Genomic DNA, 20032 nt, shown 5'->3' on the forward strand with positions numbered 1-20032 from the left:
CTGTCATGCATTTGAATTCAATTGCAACTTTGTTACATGAAAAGCATGTTAAATGCCATTCAAGTCAAATGTGATAGTAGAAAACGCTGAGCTTGTTTTTATTTTTTCAACCAGATCTAGTAAATAACTTGCTATATATAATGATTTGGAAACTATTTTGGAAATTAAGAAGTACTGCATAGTAACATCAATTGAAACTTAGAGGCCTTAGGAGAATACCACAGTTTGCCCTACTCACTATAACATCTGGGTTGTGGTGATTTCAAAGGGATGTCTACTGTGCATCATGTTCAGGAGAATCTGGTTCTCAATGAACAATTTGTTCAATTGTGTACCTATAGGCAATACTGTCTTCTAGAACATTGAATCCTAGATGTAGAAAATGCCTAAGGGCTGTTTATTCATAGGGAGAACCTGGAAAATCTGTCCTTTTCCCCTCCTGCGTGCTCTTGTTCTACATTACGTTATTCATTATTGAAGTATGTAAACTGGCTGATGCAGGTGTACATTGAATGTCAAGTAAAGTGGTTATGTGGAAAGCTAGACCTCTGACCAGCGCTACATACACCTCAGCTAATTTCTCTAGTGTTTTCTATCATTCACCAGTGTCCAAGATGGACAACTGTTTACAAGGATTCTATAGATAATATTCCCCTGAGGTTATCACATTCTGCAGATTAAAAGTATTTTTTCTTCACAACTTTGTCCCTAACATCTTAATGGGAATTTTAGGTGTATTTTTGCCAATAATAGAATAAGTCCTAAGACCTTGCTTTATAAACTTGGAAAAGTCTGAAAGCCTGTTGCGAAGTCTTTGGGAATTATTAGGCAACAATTCACATCATTTGATTGTGATAGTTACCTGGTTAAGAACTGACAAGTCTTTGGTTCAAATGGCCCACAGGGAAAGCTAAGCAAATATATATAAATTAATGATTAGGCACAACATTCAGGGCTTGTAGCATGTGAGATAATTTTAGAATTCTTACAAAGGAATCTTTATTGCAGAGTTGCAATCTGTTTTAATGGTGCAATAGATGCTATCTTGTTTGCAGTTATGTTATCTTCTGCTAAAAAAAAAAAAAAAGAGAGAGAGAAAGAACGAGTGAGAGGTACAGCAAGGAGGAACCTGCAATAAGAGCAGAGAATGGGAGACTACTGAGATCAGGAAGCAAACATACAGTCAACTCTCCAAACTGAGTTTTAAAAAAACCTTTTTTCTAGGGACCTAAAGGGACTCTGTCAAATTTATTGCAACCCAGGAAATATTGTGGGGAAAAGTGCAAACCTAGAGGACAGGACTGTGTTTTACAGGAAAGAATGAGTAGGTAACTTGAATTTAACGTGCACGTTCATTTATCTTCTGGCTTATTCTACATTATCCTATTTAAAAAGTGCATAGTTCTGATTTTTTTCTAAATGCAAGTTAGTTTTGAGTTTATAAAACCCCTTAAAGTGCAAAAGTATCCAGCATTTGGAAAAGACCTAGGCAATGGTACTTCAAAGTTTCCACTAACCTGAAGACCTGCCACCAGCAGACATAGTACTTACTACTAGGTCACCAAACCACTGAGGAGCATAAGTTTGTAATTGGAAGCTTACAGGGAGATGGTTTTGACCATCTACATGTCTTAGCCAAGGAGTATTTTCTCTTTATATGAAAGGTACTTTTCCTCATATACTAACAACTGTTGTATCAATTAGATAAAAACCACACTGTTTAAAAAAAAAATGAGCCAAACTAGGAGGCAGGGAAAGAAATACATGGTCCAAGATGTTCCTGCTGGTATCAGCAAGAGTCAGTATGGCCCAGTGTGGTTTAGATGATGGAGACTGATAGCAGGAGACAAAAACTGATCTGATGTTATTTTGACATTAAATATAATGAGGAAAGAACAATCGTAACTGGACTCAAAATAATCTTTTCCAAACATAAAAATGTGGACTATCTCTAGCTAGTAACAGGATAATCTGAAAATACAAATTCTTTATGAGTAAAAGCATTTGAAATTCAGACTGATATATGTTATTAATTTTTAGTTTTTCTTTGTTCTAAGGAAAATATTCAACCTGAGAACATATTTCCTCTATGTACTTTCCATTCAAATACACTCACAAAGCTCCAAATACAGCTAATCAAACAGCTACGTGTCAAAGTTAACAGTTTGGAATGCCAGCATTTAGGCTTTACCAGAGAAGCTAACTTGACTCCTAATGCAAAATATAATTACACACTTGTTTTAAAACCCTCGAGACTTTCAGGTTTCAACATTCAGCACTTTGCTACAAACCACACAGCTCTTCTAGCTAAAAACTGGTTATTGGAAGTTGCCCTTCAGACCTTCTTTACTAACTCCCAAATCAATTCACACAGTAGAAGTGCACTCTGTTAGCCCCCTGATATGGTGAAAGAATGCATTTGGGTGCTGGCTGCCACAGGAGGATTGCTCCACACAGAGGAATGTAAAGACTTAGTTCGTACCAGTTTATACTGCAATCATCTTGTCCTTAAACTGGCTGAGTTAAAATTGTTTATGATGTTCAAATATAGAGAATAAGTATGTCTGTAAAGACCAGTGTACAGATATTCAAGAAAATAACTTCAGACCCTCTCTTTAGATCATATCTAAGATGTTTCTTTTCCTTATGCTACATAGCTAAGAAGCTGATTAGCAACAGCAATGTCCCTCTCTTTGCATAGCTTTTTTTGGCAGGGATAAAATTTTAAGATCTTTACACTGACCTCTATGAATTTAGCTGACAAATAATGTGAAGCAGCAGAGGACATCTAATAAATTATATGGTCTCTGCCAGTATTTTGACAATACTAACTGACATCAGACAACAGCAAGACTCAAATCCTTCTTTCACTCACAGCATCTGGAAAGTAAACTTCACTCTTTCTTGTCATGGTGATGAACTCTGAGCTCGAGCAAATAGTGCTGCACTGGCCATTTAAACCTTTTACTTGGTCATTTAAGCCTTTGTTCCTTTAAAATAAATTTTCAATTCTGACACTAGGGGCACAAATGCACTTAATTCAGTAAATATTTTGTCTGATTTACGTTAGTGTATATTTTTTTTTTAATAACATCACTTTTCAGTGATATTTAATTATTCGGTAAATTGTGAACAATTATGTCAAGCTAAATAGAGAGTACATGTAGCATTTGGATACTGTTCTTTCCGTTATGATTTTATTAAAGAATAAGATACAACTTTAGTTGTACTTTGCTGAACAATATACCATTATTTATCTTCAAAATCTCCAACAAAAAATTAATCACATAGAGTAACTAATATTTTATGAAGTACAACTCTAGCTACCATTAGCATGTTTCATTTTCTGAGGAAAACAGAAACACAAGGATATTAAATTCCAATGATTAGGATTGTGTATGTATTCCCTAAATCAATTTTAATGCAAACTTAGAAAGTTCAAAATAAAGGCTGAACTGTAACTCATACATGATAATGATTACAAGTCAGCCATTTCCCATTGTACAGAAAACTTTCAGAATTTAAAAGGCTGCCTCCAATCAATGCTGCATCTTGTAGTAAGCTATAGTAACACACAAATAGCAGTGTGCAACACAGCTTATGGTCTTCAGGAAGGAGAAACACACGGTTCTGTAATGGAATAGAAAGATGACTGAAAGAACACAGCAATCTCCTGTCTGAGGCTGGAGAAACAAAGTCACTATTGGTGCACAGACTGTAATTCAAAGTACATGATGATGAAAAAGTTTTTTATATACTGTACAACAGATGAGCTACACTGGCATTGCAGGCTAATTCTGTCTGATTACCAAATCCAGAATTGTTCTCCTACAGCTAAACTGATCCATTCGCCAATTTTCTTTAACCTACTCACCCCCAAGTCAGCAATAAAGGCAGCATCAGCAAAGTAATGTAATGCCAAAGAACAGAGATGCAGGATATTAAAGAAACACTCAACTCTGTTGGTTAGCTTTAGTACAGAATGTTTTTTTGATGTATCAAATAACTCTAAAAGCTGTATTACAAGAGGGCTAAACATTATCATAGCCAAGTCAAACAGAGAGTGGTTTACCTTTTCATCTCTCACAGTTCCTAAGAATGGGTCTAACGACAGCCTATGGACTACATTTGTTCTAATTGAAGCTTTGTTTATTTTACCTATTTAATTTCCTAACCTTCAAGACATGCTCACATCAAGTATTTTTAAACAACTGACTACCACTACCACTTAACACCAAAACAATACTGACAAGGCTCAAAGTCTCCCTCCCTGAGATGCCTCCCCTACCTTCCAAACAGGCATCATTTCCACACATTCCACAACTTTTTTTCGTTTCTAGTATCTGTTTTTACAGTATCTGTATGATAAGAGAAGAGATGTGCGTATGGCTAATGTGGTAACAAAACAAATTTTGAAAGCAGAGTATCAGAAAACCATGCAAAAATCTGCTTTAGGATTTCTAGTATAAACGAGAAATTAATACTGTACATGTGATTCCCCTGTAAGAAATACCTTCTTCTAATTTCAATTTTTATATCAATTTTGCAGGTTTTTTTAACAAGCGACAGGAAGTCCCATTAATGTCAGACTTGGATTTAAATTTTAAATTAATTTTATTACAGTGCAACTTTGTTATTTTCAGTTAAGCTACATGTGACTTTATAAAATCACAAGGTAGTTTTAGAATCATAGAACAATTTACAGTAGTTTAGGTAATAAGAAAATCAGAGACAGGCAGTCCCCACTGGGACTTTCATTGGTTTTGAGACTTCAGGAATAAACACAATTACTTTTAGGTCTAAAAGCTGATTCTTCACTCCATTACACTAGTTTAATGATATTGCTTACCACGGGGGTCAGTCAAATTGCACTAATTCAGTTTCTGTGAATCAAAAAGGGGACTTGGTAAGCAGTTTTACAACATTATACAGATTCTCTTGATTACTAATACTGGTGTACAAACCCTGTCAATATAGTCATTTTTATATAAGCTGTTTGTAATCTCTTTACTATTTCTGACTTGATGCTTATTGTTGTAATCATCACCTACAATTCATACTACAGTTAAGGAAGATAGAGCTGTTTAGCAGCTATAAAAATAGGCCAGAAATAACCAGAGTGCACTGCAGAATTGCTCAGTGACCAGGGTAACTTTTGACCAGTGCGTGCATCTAATGAATTCTCATACTAGTTCTCATATACATCTGCTATACCTTGGTGCAGCAAATTACTACAAATGCAGCTTTTAAAGATTTATGAAGTATCTACATAATGAATTTAAGTTTCTATATTTTTTCTTTATCATCACTAGGGGCTTACCATATATAGACATTCTTCTTTGCTCTTAAAAAAAAAAAAAAGCATAATCCTATGATTATGACAGAAGAACAGAAATTAGTATAAAATCGACGTTGTACATTCCTGACTTCGCCATATCTATAGAAGAGCTGGTTGAGTAGAGTTTCCTCTCTATGTACAAAATATGTGCAATACAACCCACAGGATGTATATAATCTAAATTCATTTATTATTTTAAGGCATTTATATGCAGAGGTAGAAAGTGTTGATGTAAACTTGCTCTCATTTCAAGACTTTTCCTTTTCCTTATTTTCCTCATTCTTCCTTTTCCTCATTTCAAGGACCCTTTCCTTTTAGAAAGTTGGTTGGAACTGAAAAAGTTTGGAAGAACAAAGGCCTATGTCAGGTACACAGTGTATGTTATTTAATTTCACACCCTATTTACTAGCAGTACATACAGACGTATTATACATACAAAACTGTTCCACTTACCAAATATATTAGTTATAGAACTGCTAAAACAATGTTTAAAAGGCAGTGGTATTTGTGAGTCTGTGTATGCATTTATAACACAGTATTTGATACAGCAGCTCTGCAAGATAAATGCTAAGGTATTTATAGAAGCAAGTACCAAGACAGAGGTTGCTCCCTAAACTTCTGTTTTATCTAATTAAATATAATTAATTGTATAAGTAAATTAATTAGCCAATCATATGGGACACTGAGACAAATTCAACAAAGACCTGAAAAGCCAGGTGAAAGGAGAAATATTAGGACCAATTTCATTTTGGAAAAAGCTCCCAGGGATTTCAAATCTTCAATGAGTAAATTTTACATTATTGGGTATGAAAATATTGCTGACTTTCATGTTATCATGGGACCATGAATATTTTAAAGCACTACAAAATTTCAAAACGTCAAATAAGTATCACAAAATTTTACTCACAATCTTGCAAAACTACCAGCTTAGGGAAGCTGATCTGTTACTAATGTCACTTGAGGCATTCCACTTCAATGTCAACAATTATATATGATAGTACATAAAATACAATGTTGAAATTGCTTTGCTAAGCAATAAATTATTTTGTAGCTCTCCCTAAGCTAACCAGTTTAGAGATCTAGCAGATCATATCATAAAAATAAATACATACATCTCTTTCAAAAAATCTGAAGTTTCACAAATTTAGTTTCTCTTTTCTCCTCACTTTACCCATCACTAGTGTGTGGATTGGCACCATGGTACACATGTCAAGGAATAGAAATCTGTACAATCTTCTTGTAATCTGGCAAACCTTCCTAATGGCGAATAACCTTGATTCCACTAAGTTCACCAGAGCGAAGAAGTCACAGAGCTGAAAAGGTCATGTCCTAACCCAAAGCATACAGCCAGACTTGTACCCCTGCATGTCTTCCACATATTCTAAAAAATCACAGTAAGATCCTGGCCTACATCAACAGAAATGTGTCATTTATTTCAATATTTGAATAGATTAAACTCTCTTGTTTTAGATGCCTATACTAGGAAAATACGGATTTCACCTTAAGAATGAAATTTTTCTCTGCTGACTGTAAAATGAGCAGAGGATGACTAAATCGGTTAGAGACATGTACAGAGTCAATGCTTACATTTTGACATTCCACTATGGGAGCCAAATTCTAAATTTCTAGACAAATTACCAGAGCTCTAAGTCAGCATAATGCTTGCCTGCACATAGCAACATATATTTGAAATAAGGGGAAAATTTTCTGTCTTAAATGAGCTGTTGAAATACTACTGCAGTGGGCAGGACATGTGACCAGAATGTCACAGTTAAGTCACTAACTGCTGAGCAGACTCAGAGACATCAGCCCATGTCAGGCAGTGCAGGATTCCTCTCCTCTCCCACACTCGTTAGTGCCTGGAGTCAGGCACTGCTGAGCAATTCTCATTCCTCAGTCAAATCTGCACTGAGACTTGGTGAAAGAGGAGAAAGAAGAGCAGAAGCAGCAGCAGCAGTTCTTCACATCGCTGCTTCTCCCTATCCATCATGCCCTTCTCCTGCTAACCCGATTGAGCTGCAGTATCCCCTTGGCACGCGCTCTTTCCCCTCCAGCTTTCAAATTTTCCCTTCAACTTCCTTCCATCAGAATGGCTAGCTTAGTAAAGTTACCCTATTTCCTCTAACGGCACAATGCTCCCCAAGACCTGTTTGATTGCTTGATCCATGCACATCCTCTTGCTCTGGCTCTGCTTCCCACTACTCTGGTAAACTGATGGCCTCCTTCCCCACAGCATGGAGCAGGGCATCTAAAAGCCTAGCCCTAGTGAACTCTGGAATATCTTGCTGGAAATTGGAATAAGGTAACCCTGGTCAAGGTGGTTAGTCTGGACAGGGTCTGGAGGGTTCCCCACCTATCTCAAGTATGGGAGGTCACGACATAAGTGGTGGGAGTGAGAAGGATGGGCAGGAGCAGGGGATCCTGAGATCATCTCCATAAAAACGTAAAAACCATTGACCCACTTTCCATCTTTTGTGACTGCATTACAAGGAAATTAACTGGAATTAGAGCCTAAATGTGAGTTAAAGTTTTACATAAGCACTTCTTTTTCTTTAAACAAGTAAGTATTGTTTCTCTTTGTAAAGTCCTCTGGAAAGCAACTGTGACCTTACAAGGTCACAATCTTGAAAATCAAGTCACACAAGATCTATATTCTACACAAAATTAAAAGCATACAAGCTTTTTGGCTGATGTAATACTGACATACACTGCATAGAGACAGCACTGAATTTTGATCAAAAACGAGGCCAGAAAATTAGAAAGGGTGTAGCCGGATTTTAATGAAGGTTTGCTGATAATTTGGAAATCCAGGGTTTAGGTGCATCTTGGAACACACTATATGAATTCTGATGGAGACTCTGGTCGAAATAGATATTGTAGTTTGGTCTGTATGCATTTATTCTGCATTATGAGACAGAACTGATTGCTCGCATCTAAGTATGTGTCAATTATGAAAATTAAAGGCAATTAAATATTAAAATTCCCCATTAGTCTTCTCATCCTACTGGTATTTTCCAGGAATAAAACATTGTACAATACACCATCAAAATGAAGAGTCAGCTTAACACTGTAAAACGCACCTATCCCCCTTAATTGCATAATAGGTTGTATTATACTATATAGTCTGTTTCTCACCTTCCTCGCAGAAGATTCAGGAGCTACGTGCGAACACAGCTCCCTCTAGGGTTTGAGTATTAGGCGAAAACACAGCACGCAAACCCTGGCTTTGAAAGCTTGGTTTAAGCGCTTAGAAAGGCAGCACCGTGAGAAAGAGCAATACATACACCAGAGAGTCCAGGGAGCCTGTCGCAAAGGCTCCAGGCTGAGATTCAGAAAACCTTCTGTCGGAGATGGATTCCCTGTTACCTGTGTAAACGGCATATCTTTCCAAAGTAATCTTGTAGGAAAAGGGTTAACATGTCCCTGGTTTATGGGAGAGGTGAGGTACAAATCCCTGAACACTCAAAACTTATTTGCTGTCTAGTAAGACAGGTAAGCTTTTTCAGGGTTCACATGTGTGTGCACGGAGTGAGGGAATAGAGAATGCAAGCTAGCTGGACAGTTATGTGAAACATTTTGTGTGGTGAGGCAAGAACTGACATATTTAGCCCTTCAGAATTTACAGGATCTAAGTTAATTAACCCAGCACTTCCACGGGATCAGCTGCCCTCCAGAGCAGTCATTTCTGAGCCAGGGTGGTGCTAGAGCCCCTTGCCCTTGACAGCCAGCCAAAAGTTTGCAGTGGATGAAGCTGGGTGTCAAGTGTTGGCCAGTTTCACCAAGATTCCATCCTATGCCCAATAGAGGGGAAGGGAAGGGTGGTACAAGTGTATGGGGACACCGAGAAGGCAGGGAGCCACGGACCGCGGGCATGTCCAGGTGTGCAGGCATCTCCAGGTGTACTTGCACATCCGGGTGGTCTGCAACTGGGGACACGGTGCCGTGGCTGGAGTGGCTCGGAGGACATGCCACCACTTCTCTTGGTGCCCCTCTCCTTACAGTAATGCCAGTTTCCTTGAAGATCCCCTGCTCTGCTTGCTCAACCCCGGGAAGCCTGAGCGCTTCCGCCAGCCCCGCTCCCGTTCCCCATGACCCCGTCCGGGCCGGCCACCCAGCCTCCGCCGCTCCCACTGCCTTCCTGGCCGGGGAGTCCCCGCCTCTCCTCCCACGGATATAAGCCAGCGCCTCCCGCCCCGTCGGCAGCTCACCGCGCTCAGCCCCGTCGGTATCCCGTCGGATTGCTCCCTCGAGGATGCTGCGCGCCGTGGCCGGAGGACGTGCCCTGCTGCTGAGCGCCCTGCTGTGCCTGGCCGCCGCCGGTGGGTAACGGCGTGGGGCGGGCCGGGGGCCGCTGGCTCGGGCGGACGGGACGGACAGCGGGGTCTGTCCCTCTGACGGGAGAGCCGCCCCGCGCCAGCGGCTGTGGCGGGGGCAGCGGCGGTCTCGCGCGGGGCCGTTGGGGAAGGGGTGGGTCAGCGGCTGCCTCGCGCGGGGCCGTTGGAGAGAGTGGCAACGGCTGTCGCGCGCGGGCCGTTGGGGAGGGGGCAGCGCTGTCGCGCGCGGGCCGTTGGGGAGGAGGCAGCGCTGTGGCGCGGGCTGTGGCGCAGAGCGGCGCTCGCTGCGGCGGCCCCGGCTCCCACCCGACTCCGCTTCAGCACCCGGCCGGCGGAGCGCTCGGGGCGCCGGGGCCGCTTTCTTCCCTTGGGAATCCTTAATGCCCACGGCCGCGTCGGTGCTGGGGTGCAGGGGTGGTCTCAGGGGTCGGCAGTTGCACGCAGCTGCTGAGCTACAGTAACAAGGAGCGATCTGCTGGATGTCTTTACTTTGTCCCCAGTTGCGAGCTTGTCAGAAAGGCAGAGAAGGTCATATTCAGAAAATAATGAGGATGTCTCCCGGCGCAGCTCTGGATTGCCAGAGGTTACAGAGGTTGTGCGGGGTTTCCCGCTCTGGCTTCCTCCCAGGCAGTTCCCCGAAGCAGCTGCGGAGCCAGCCGGGGGGCAGGCTGGTGGTCACCGGGCTGGTGGTCACCGGGCTGGTGGTCACCGCGCTGGTGGTCACCGCGCTGGTGGTCACCGCGGCCTCTCTCCCCTCCCGCTGCTGCACGGGCCTCAAGTTCATCCCGGGGTAGCCCCTCTCACGTGTTAGCATGTAGGGCAACCACTGATTTTTAAATATTTTATCTTCCCAAGATAAATAAATGGGAAAACTAGGAGCTAATGCCTTCTGCAGCAGATACAGCTAGGAATGATTTTGAACTACACCACATTTATTTGGTGCTTGGACATTCTCATGAGTATCTTTAAGCTTTTGTAGCAGCTTCAGAGGCCTCAAGGGTCTCTTCCAACCAAAATGATTCTATGTTCCTGTGAAAAAGAAACCATTAGACAGAACTCCAAATAAGTTACCTCAGCAACCTCAGAGTTATAAATGGGAAAATAATTTTCTCCTTGTAATTCTCGCTTCTGCCAGGTCACGTTCCTTTAGTAAGACAAGCATAACCCCAGAGGGCAGGACCGAGAGCCTTTTCCCTCTGCAAAGAACTTTTCCAAGTAGCGATTAACAGCAACTGTTCCATTTAATGAAACTGACTGCAGGGAGCCAGGAATTACACATAATATGGCTGATGGCACTCTTTCTCTTTATTTAAAGGCAATCCAGAACTACCAACAGCAGTTAATATAACCTGGTCTTCAATCAATTTTAAAACCATACTACGATGGCAACCAAAACCATCGGGTTACTTCTATACAGTAGAAATACTCGGGTAAGTAGATAACACCAAGGTGTGCTCATTAATGGCAATCGAAAAAGATGCAAATACAGCGTGTTCGAATATTTCTGAGACTGAATGTAACAGGAAAAGAGCCCAAACATGAGGTATAGGAAAATTGCCAACCCAGATGTTAATACTTGTATCCAACTATAAGAATATCTGATTCAGGCTTCTGGTTTTGCCTACTTTAGAAACAGAAAGTTGAGCTTTAGATCAGTATTTCAGTTCTGGGGTTCAGTGCAGGCCAGCTGCACTGGTGATCTAGGCCAAGATACTTCCAAGAAGTTGACACTGAATCTGACATACCATGTATTAGATAGAACTTGACCTTTTTGTGTCTTTCAACATGTCTGGACTGAGTCTTTTGGCTTTAGTCTTGGGAGGTGTCTGATAAATGAGTCTGCATTTTATTCTAATCGATGAATCACAGTAAATGAATTATTTGTCTTGCTGGGTAATACTAAAAATTACCTTTGTTCGTCTACCTCTGTCAAGACTTCCTCTGTCATCACGTTTTATGTGAGCTATCGAATACTGTGGACACAAAAAGTAGCGAGCTTATGTGAAGTGTCTAACACCTCTTTCAATACCGCACAAGAACTTCCATGAAGTTCAGTAATAAATCTATGCTGTTCTTAGATCCCATATTAATTCATAGAGCATTATTAAATATGCCCCAAAGGGAAACTGCATCATCAACTCTCCTACATATTAATGAAAATATGGTACTGTAGTCTCTTCTGTCTGTAAAAGTAGCATAGAAATGAGAGCTGTCTCATGACTAATGGATGAAATACCAGTGCAATGGCCTGACGTGCTCTTTTATTCTTTTAATAAACTTAAAAGCACACACTAGCAGAATGAATTTTATGAATTTATGAATCTGGAGTTTCTTTCCAGCCATTTGTGCTTGCAAAAAAAAAAAGAAAAAGTCTTTTTGCCTGGGATTAAGTATAGAATCAAGTATAGTTCTGGTACAGAGACACTCCTTTAGACAAGTTGCTGTTACGGATGAAGTGTGCTTAAGTGTTTGCTTTCTCATCTATGTACATTTACAGAATATGTTTGTTTGATCACAAAGATCAAATTTCTGGCCCTTTTCAAGACATATCTAGGAAACTGACACCATAAGAAATCTGGTGAAGTGAGAAGGGAGTTCAGGCAACTCGTAAATAAAACTTGACCTACTTGGAGAAAAACTCATTTGTCAAATTCCAAACAGTCGGCACTCTTGCTCTTTCAGCTGAGATCACACAGGTTTTTTTCCTTAGTTCACCAGCAAAAACAGCAAAAAGAATTGAAGCAATAATATCTAATCTTCTTTTTCCTTATTAGGAAGTAAAATGAGGAATTAACATTTTTTCCCCTGGTTTCATTATTGCTCAAGTAAATTGACCTGCTTTCCAGCATTAAAAAATCAAGAGAAATGCATGGGTCATGGTTTTTGTCAATATTTTTTAATTGTAATTCTACAGTGAAAATTGCTACTACTGTCTGGATCTTAGTGACATTTGCACTTGCACGAGTGCAAAAAAAAGTTATATATATGAGGAGACATGATTGTCACATTAAACAATTAATATTGGTGTCAACAGAGCTTGCTAGGACAACTGATATTTCTTAAGGCAAGAGCTTTCAGATGCATCAGGGATAACACTTTCAAATTGATTTACGCATCTTACTTTTTTAAACAAGTCTACTGCAGAAAAATCCAAAATCAGAACTACTTATTGTTTATATTCAGTGCATATAAAAGATTGAATTTTTAATTCATGTATGTATCCAGTAACATATTTCTGTGTAATATGGGTCATATTTGATTTACTTGATTCTACTTTGAATTGTGAAATACAGTTGTACAGGATAGTGGTCTTTAAAAGTTTTTTTCTCTCCTTTTCAGCATAGTACACCTGCAAGATTGTTCCACTGGATGAGGGAAACCTATACAGTTTGAGGGGGAAAAATGTTTTTGACATATCTAAATATGTAAAAGTCTAGTTGGAAAGTGTTGACGCTTCTTTCTTGTTCTTTTCAGAGAGACATCTGACACCAAAAAAAAATGCATACGGACAGAAGAAACAGAGTGTGATGTTACTGATGTGCTCAAGAATGTGAAAGAGACCTATACAGCACACATACTCTCTGTAAGGTCCTCGAGGATGGATAACTTTGAAGAACCACCTTTTGCAGTCTCTGAAAAATTCACACCTTATAATCAGAGTAAGTAAGATTGCCAATTAAATCTTATAATAAACTTCATTTCAAGACTCTTTCCATTCACTTAAGTAAGGTTTAGATTGGGCCTAAAATTTTTCCAATAGATTCTTATCATACTGATATCTGAGAAGACATTCAGGCATAAACCTTTCCTGTTGTAGGGGAGTGTGTAAGATTTTAGTTACCGTTTGTTTCTCAATGCAGTGAGTAGATGATTTTACTAACATGAAGATATTTGTTGATAGTCCAGGATTTCATTGTATTACTTTGGTTCTCTAAACTTATAATAGATTTGAGGAGGGAAGGGAGTGAAGAGAGGAAGAAAAGAGAGCATGTTGTGCAGAAAAGATGATGCCAGGTTTTTAATTCTAAAAATGCTTGTTTAGCTGTCCTCGGAAAACCAGAGATACAGAATTACACACAAAAAGGTTCGAAACTGAATGTGGTGTTCCAAGATCCACTTACACCGTATACATTTCCTAACGGAAGCTTTCAAAGTATTCGAGATATTTTCCAACATGACCTGGAATACAAACTCTATTACTGGAAAGATCAAAGTTCTGGAAAGGTAAGGTCTAACTCAACTTTTTACATATTCCGTAGCTGTATTATAACTACACAATTTCTATTCGACCTTAAGAGCTAAAACTTCTGCAGAGAACACTTTCTTGAAACATTTTTTTCCTTTACAGAAAGATGCAACAACAAAAAGCCATACATTTGAACTGAGCATTGACAGCTCAAAGAACTATTGCTTCTATGTACAGGGAATCATTCCCTCCCGCAGAGAAAACCGTAATGGTCAAGAAAGCGTGGTGCTTTGTACCAGCATAGGAAGAAATATCTTAGATGGTAGGTATCTGGCGAAGTTTGTCATATAGTCTTTAACATTCAAACAAAAAAGACACTTCAGTTCTGAATGTATTTTTATACGTCTTTAAATTGTGATGCATGTTATAGAATAAACTATTTACTGTATAAGTGAGAGGACAGTCTGAACATGGAAACTTGTGGGAAGAACTCACATTAAGCGAGAGTCCACCATCTCTAGCTAGTTGGAATTGGTTTTAGGATTTTGCTAAACTGTTTTGATTAGTTTTAAATTCTCTGAGTTGATGACTGGTCACTGAGGTTTCAGATCTCATCACTAGCCTTCAGCTTCATTTTTTTGTTTTCTAATTGTTTTCCTCAGATCCTTTCAACAACAGGTCCTACAGTCAGTTCCTGAAGGACTAGGTCTAAAACATAGAAGTGCTGGAAACCTACAGATCCATTGACCTGTATTTTGAACTGAAGTTTAGTTATTATCTCAAAAACAGATGATAAGGCTAAGCCTCTCTTGACTGTTATGTTACTAGGTCAGAGGCTGGCAGACTGACTTCTTTATTGGTAAATAAGTCAGTGAATCAACCCGTCTAATTCCAGACAAACAACCTGGATAACACTTTCTTCAATATAAAGTCATCAATATTTATTAAACAATATCACATTGCCGTACCGTATTTTTCTTCTCCCCCAGATAAGAATATTTGCACTCTAGAAAAGCTCTTCTAAAACTGGCAGATTAACTCTCTCAAATTAACTTTCTTATCTAGATATATATTTTTGTTTATCACAATAGTTGAATTCTAGTAAATCACAACTTGAATAGAAATCTCTTCTCTTGGTGTTTTCAGTTTCTAACTTAGAATATATTTCCACTTTGTTTCACAAAGTGGAATACAGTGGTAGGGGAGAGATTTGACTTATTCTTGTGGTGGTAGCATGGTATTTTAGTCCACTAACTAAACTAAATTAAAATCTAATGTGAAATAGGTGAAATAAAGCCTTACTTCAGCTCAATGAATTCTCATTAAAATTAATTCAGTTCACACTGGGGTGGTCACTCCAATTCTGTGATACTGTAAAATACAGAAAGCATTTACTTCAGTCCAGTGAGTTCTAGGAGTTTGTAGCACTGTGACATTATAGCTTCAGATAACTGAATCTTGGATTTTTTTTTCCCTCCCCTACAGAATATGGAGCAGAAGTCTTTATCATCATAGCCGTGATAGCAATTGTGGTCATCACTCTTGCCATTGTCCTGCCAGTGATCCTGTGTAAACGCAAGAAAGCAAAAGCTGCAAGAGAAAAGGAACCACTTAATGGTGTCTAAGGAAAAAATATTGTGGACACTATGAAAAAAAAAAAAGACAAAAATCGGAAATTGGATAATTGGGTGGAGCCTTTTAGCCTCTCTGATACAGGAGTTTTGAAGCCCAAACGTTACATGGCTTCAACAATCTGTTAGTTACAGATGAAAAACCCAGATATCAGGAAGTCCCTGTGTCACTAGTGGCCCGAGGCTGGAAGAGCATTCTGGTGATCTGTTTACAATAGCCTAACCCTGCTCATATACTCTTCCCAAGCTCCTCCTTTGTCCTGTCTGAAACAGGATTCTGAACTAGATAGACCTTTGACTTGACCAGGTACAGCCATTCTGAACACACGGCCTTACTGAGCTGGATTTGTGGTACTTGTGAGGGGAAAAAAACACTACTTTTGAAAAATATGTGTCCTTTACCTAACTAAAAGGTACACCTATCTGTTTCTATGAAACAAAACCTGTATTTATCTGACTTTTAACATTGTTAACTGGTGAAATGATCTGTTAGTTCAGATGTGATGAAGATGCTACTATTATTTCTGCACTTCTTGGATAAAACTAGCTTGGTCCATTTATCTTTGGATATAGGTAAACAAACTGAAACTACTTTACTGGTGACTTTTAAGGAAAACTCTTGAAGTAGGTAGCTGCTATCCATCTGGAAAGCATATCCAGAATACACTACACATAGAGTTATACAGACAGAGTAGTCTGATGGTTCCAAGGAAGTGTTAGAAAAAATACTTCGCAGTTTTTGAGTCAATAGTAACTCACTTCATGCAAGCACTGAGTAGGTAGCAGTATTTACTGCATTTTGAACATTATTTTTAACTAAACAGTTGGTGAATGAATATTTTATGTGGTATAGATTCAAATTGTCTTGGTGATGGGACTTGGAGGTACTTGTTGCTTTGGCTATTTTAATATTTATTTTATAAATGAGAATCTAATTTTTATACTGGTGATATCTGTATTTATAATGGTAATTTATACTTTTCTAGTGAAATAAAGGTGACTGGGAAAATATTACTTTTTCTTTTTTTTAATGAAGTACAGTATTCATTCCAGAACTAAATTAAAAATACATTTAGGAAATTTATCTTGCAACAGCAGTGTGGGCAAACTGCCAGAAGTCTGACCAGCACTCTGCAAAATAGACTATCAGGGCACCTACACCTGTAAGGATAAAAATATGAGAAGTCACAGTTCATCAATAGATGAAAGGTTTTGGAGAGTCCCAAGTTACTTTTCAGCTGTCCGTATATGTGAGCAATTATTCAGTGTTTGCACTCACAGCTTCTCATTCTAATGGAAAGTATTACTGGTATCTCTTGGATGTGTCACGCAGGGATCCCCACAGTGGTGCCAATACTGCTTGTGGCACTAATGTTCATTCAAGGCATCATGGGGCTGGGCCCAGAGATGGGAACTGCTGCAACTAATGTTGGTATCTATAGCTGCTGCTAACAATGGTGATAGGCACCAAAAAAAAAAAAAAAAAAAAAAAAAAGTCAAGAGAATAGGAAAAAAAGCATCTTGTATTTGGCATTAATTGTTTGTATCTCTAAACTTTATACAGTTCTTAAGATAATCCTTGCATTTATGGGACAGAATAACATTATATAAAATCAATATCCAAATCTACCAATTTTTACACAACTGTATTTTATGTTTTTCATCCCTACTGTGTTATAGATACCTTCCTTGTATGGATTAAGGCTCCTGTGAACATGTGAATGTGGTTTATGGGGGCTTTCTTTGTTCCTTCATTCTCCTTTTTACAGAGGGAAGAAAACAAACACCATCATCCTCTCAAAAAGACCCTTGTTTACTTAATATTGTGCAATAAATGCTTAATGCATTTTCTGCTGATGCATAAGCCTTATATGGAGGAGGAATCTTACAACAGCAATCAAAAATATAAGAGCTTGTGGGAGTAAATTTAAAAACATTCCAAGGTTATCATCATTACTTCTCTTCCCTGTGGTGTTCTGCTTCCTCAGCTTCATTCAGTGCCAAGCTGAGAAAAGAGAAGAGCTCACAGAAAAAGGAAAGCCTGTAGGTTACAGCACAGCTTTTATTAAACTAGACCATGCAGTTGATTGTCATACGCTACACAGAATGATATTATAAATCATGCTTCGTTACTTAAGAGATTTTTGGTTTGTGCTGAATGTGAATGTTGTTTTCATTAAAAGAAAGAAATAAAGAATGCCCATAGAAATGCAAATAAGTGTCTTACAGGACATCAGAACGAACCACTACTGCACAAGTTCTGGAAACCTGAAGTGCTTCTTTTCCCTAGCTGCAGTATGTTACCATTCAACAATGCTGAGTAACTGGAGTCACGGGGCTCACAGATCCTATTTCAAAGAGGTTTTTTTGCTGTTTGTGGAGACGGTTGAGAGAAGGGCTTTTTATTGCCAACTTCCGGAAGCATTATCCCTTGAGCCAGTGTACTGAGCCCACACAAAATATTTTATGCAGGGATTTAGTTTTCTCAGAGTATCAGGGTGGGCAAAAGGAGTTGTTGAATAAAGGGTATCGTCGCCAGGAAGAAAGACTAGATCCTATCTACAATACATGTGGCCAGTTCAGTACTGTACTGATTCAGGACAGAGCCAGCCACCCAGGGAATCGATGTGAGAAAGGGAAGGCTTTTCCTACACACCTAAGCTCCCCAGCTTACCTTCTAAGCAGGTTTCTGTAAGCAAGCCTGTTCCTACTGATGCTCCCGATTCCCTGTTCTACTTTGCTTCTTGTCAACTCTTGCAGAAAAGGGTATCCAGCTATTTCATGTGGATAAAACCACTTGCACAGTTCCCTGATGCAGTACTTGTGCTCTCTCCTTATACAAATGAATAGGTAACACTGCCTATTGTAATAAGGCACTTTCGTTTTATAGTACTGCTTTAAAACCGCATTCTTCTTCATGTGAGTGAATAACGGCTGGTATTGTTCTGTTACTATTCTGCCAGCCCTAACAGCATTACAGACAGGAAAATTACTACCGTTACTTAAAATGAACAACTGTACAGGACTTCACAGAGTCACAGAAAGTATACTTCATAAACATATATATGATAGATATGGCAGCAAGCAGCTTAGCTAATTTATTTCTAGCAGACTCAGCTTTCCACTGTGAGAATGCTGCAGCTGAGAGGCATGTAATGATACGAATGTGATTATAAGCTTAACTTGGATCACTAGTTATGTGGCAACTCAGGACAAAGAGTTTCTGCATTAAGTGAGTGAGAATAAACAGCTGTGACAGATCACCTTCTTGGTTCTGTTTTGTAACGCTGATGATTTTGCAGGTTAGTAGTGATTGCTATACAGTTTCAGAACCTTGTAACACACAGGAGTGGGCTTTTGACACTACCAGACCCAAGAGTCAACTAAGTAGTCTTCTAATTACACAGTATTGATCCACATACAAATAGCCAAGCTTCCTGTAGTCTGTGTGTGTCACTGGGGGAACAGAGAACACTGGTATTAATGTTTGAGGAAGACAAGACAAACAAAAAAGAACAACCTGCTAGACAGGACAGAAGCAGGAACTGGCCAGCTGAAAATCTTTCCACAAACATTAGGTGTGGCGCTATCCACCACCACAAGTGCTCTCTCACATAGTCCGCCCATTCCCCTGACAAAGAGAAGCTGTCACAGACAGCTGCCCTTCCCTTGTTTGCTGTTGTGTCTCCTCCAGTGCTCTATAGCAGGACGCTTTAAAAAGTTCAGGCCTAATCACCAGGACAGATGTGCTGCAGAACTCCTCTTCCTTCCACTTCACAATGAGAAGTCTTCCCACTAGTGAGATCCTTCTGCTTCTTCTGGCACAGGCTGTCATTCAGCCCATACAGCCCCTTTCAGTACCTCCCACAAGGACCCCGCAGGAACCTCTTCTCTTGTAATTCCTCAGTTTCTAACTGTAGCTCAATTAGGCAAGTTCATACAAAGATGTGCCTCGGGGACAATTTCTTCCTGTAAAACCTGCCGGCACCTGGGAATAATGACACAGCCGTGTTCACTGTCTCCAGGGCTTTTACGGCCAGTTCCTGTCTCACATGTCCAATTCCAGGAATTGTGCCTGTTTCTCATCGTGTCAAAATTTGTGCCCTGTTAGTGACATGCTTCAGTGATTGCTCCTGCAAGAAGCTCACAACGTTTCTGCTCCTTCCTTTCCCTGGCTCCTTTGTTGATGTTTCCATTTGTCTCCTCCATCCCATACCCATTTCCATTAATTTTTCTTCCCCAGAAATGAACCCGCTGTCTTCATTTCTGCAAAGAGCTGGTTAGGATCTCATTTAAATGCAAATATAACACCTGAATAAACAGATATCCTTTAATCAACAATCAATTATATATTAATAAAATGGCAGCTTTTTTTTTTTTTTTTTACCATCTACAGCTTCCCTTGGTCACTGTAACCGGATCAATAACTTCCAGAGCATTTGCTAGCACTGCTGAGTGCCTTCCTCTGTGAACTTAATTACCTTTAAATATTAATGTTTTTAGTGGCTTCTTTAGTTAGCCATGAAGTTATTAATCTGAACTC

At 39.4% G+C, this 20032-nt stretch overlaps 1 protein-coding gene across 1 annotated transcript; it reads left to right on the forward strand.

Moving 5' to 3' along the window:
* The first annotated feature begins 9554 nt into the window (after positions 1 to 9554).
* F3 (coagulation factor III, tissue factor) lies at positions 9555 to 16488 on the forward strand. The gene is made up of 6 exons (XM_065656811.1): positions 9555 to 9657; positions 10988 to 11102; positions 13147 to 13331; positions 13715 to 13896; positions 14021 to 14180; positions 15344 to 16488. The coding sequence occupies exons 1-6, from the start codon at positions 9591 to 9593 to the stop codon at positions 15481 to 15483; spliced, it is 849 nt and encodes a 282-aa protein (XP_065512883.1). The 5' UTR covers positions 9555 to 9590; the 3' UTR covers positions 15484 to 16488.
* Positions 16489 to 20032: the final 3544 nt, after the last annotated feature.

Source organism: Caloenas nicobarica, chromosome Z (assembly GCF_036013445.1).
Source record: "Caloenas nicobarica isolate bCalNic1 chromosome Z, bCalNic1.hap1, whole genome shotgun sequence".
NCBI classification, from domain to species: Eukaryota; Metazoa; Chordata; class Aves; order Columbiformes; family Columbidae; genus Caloenas; species Caloenas nicobarica.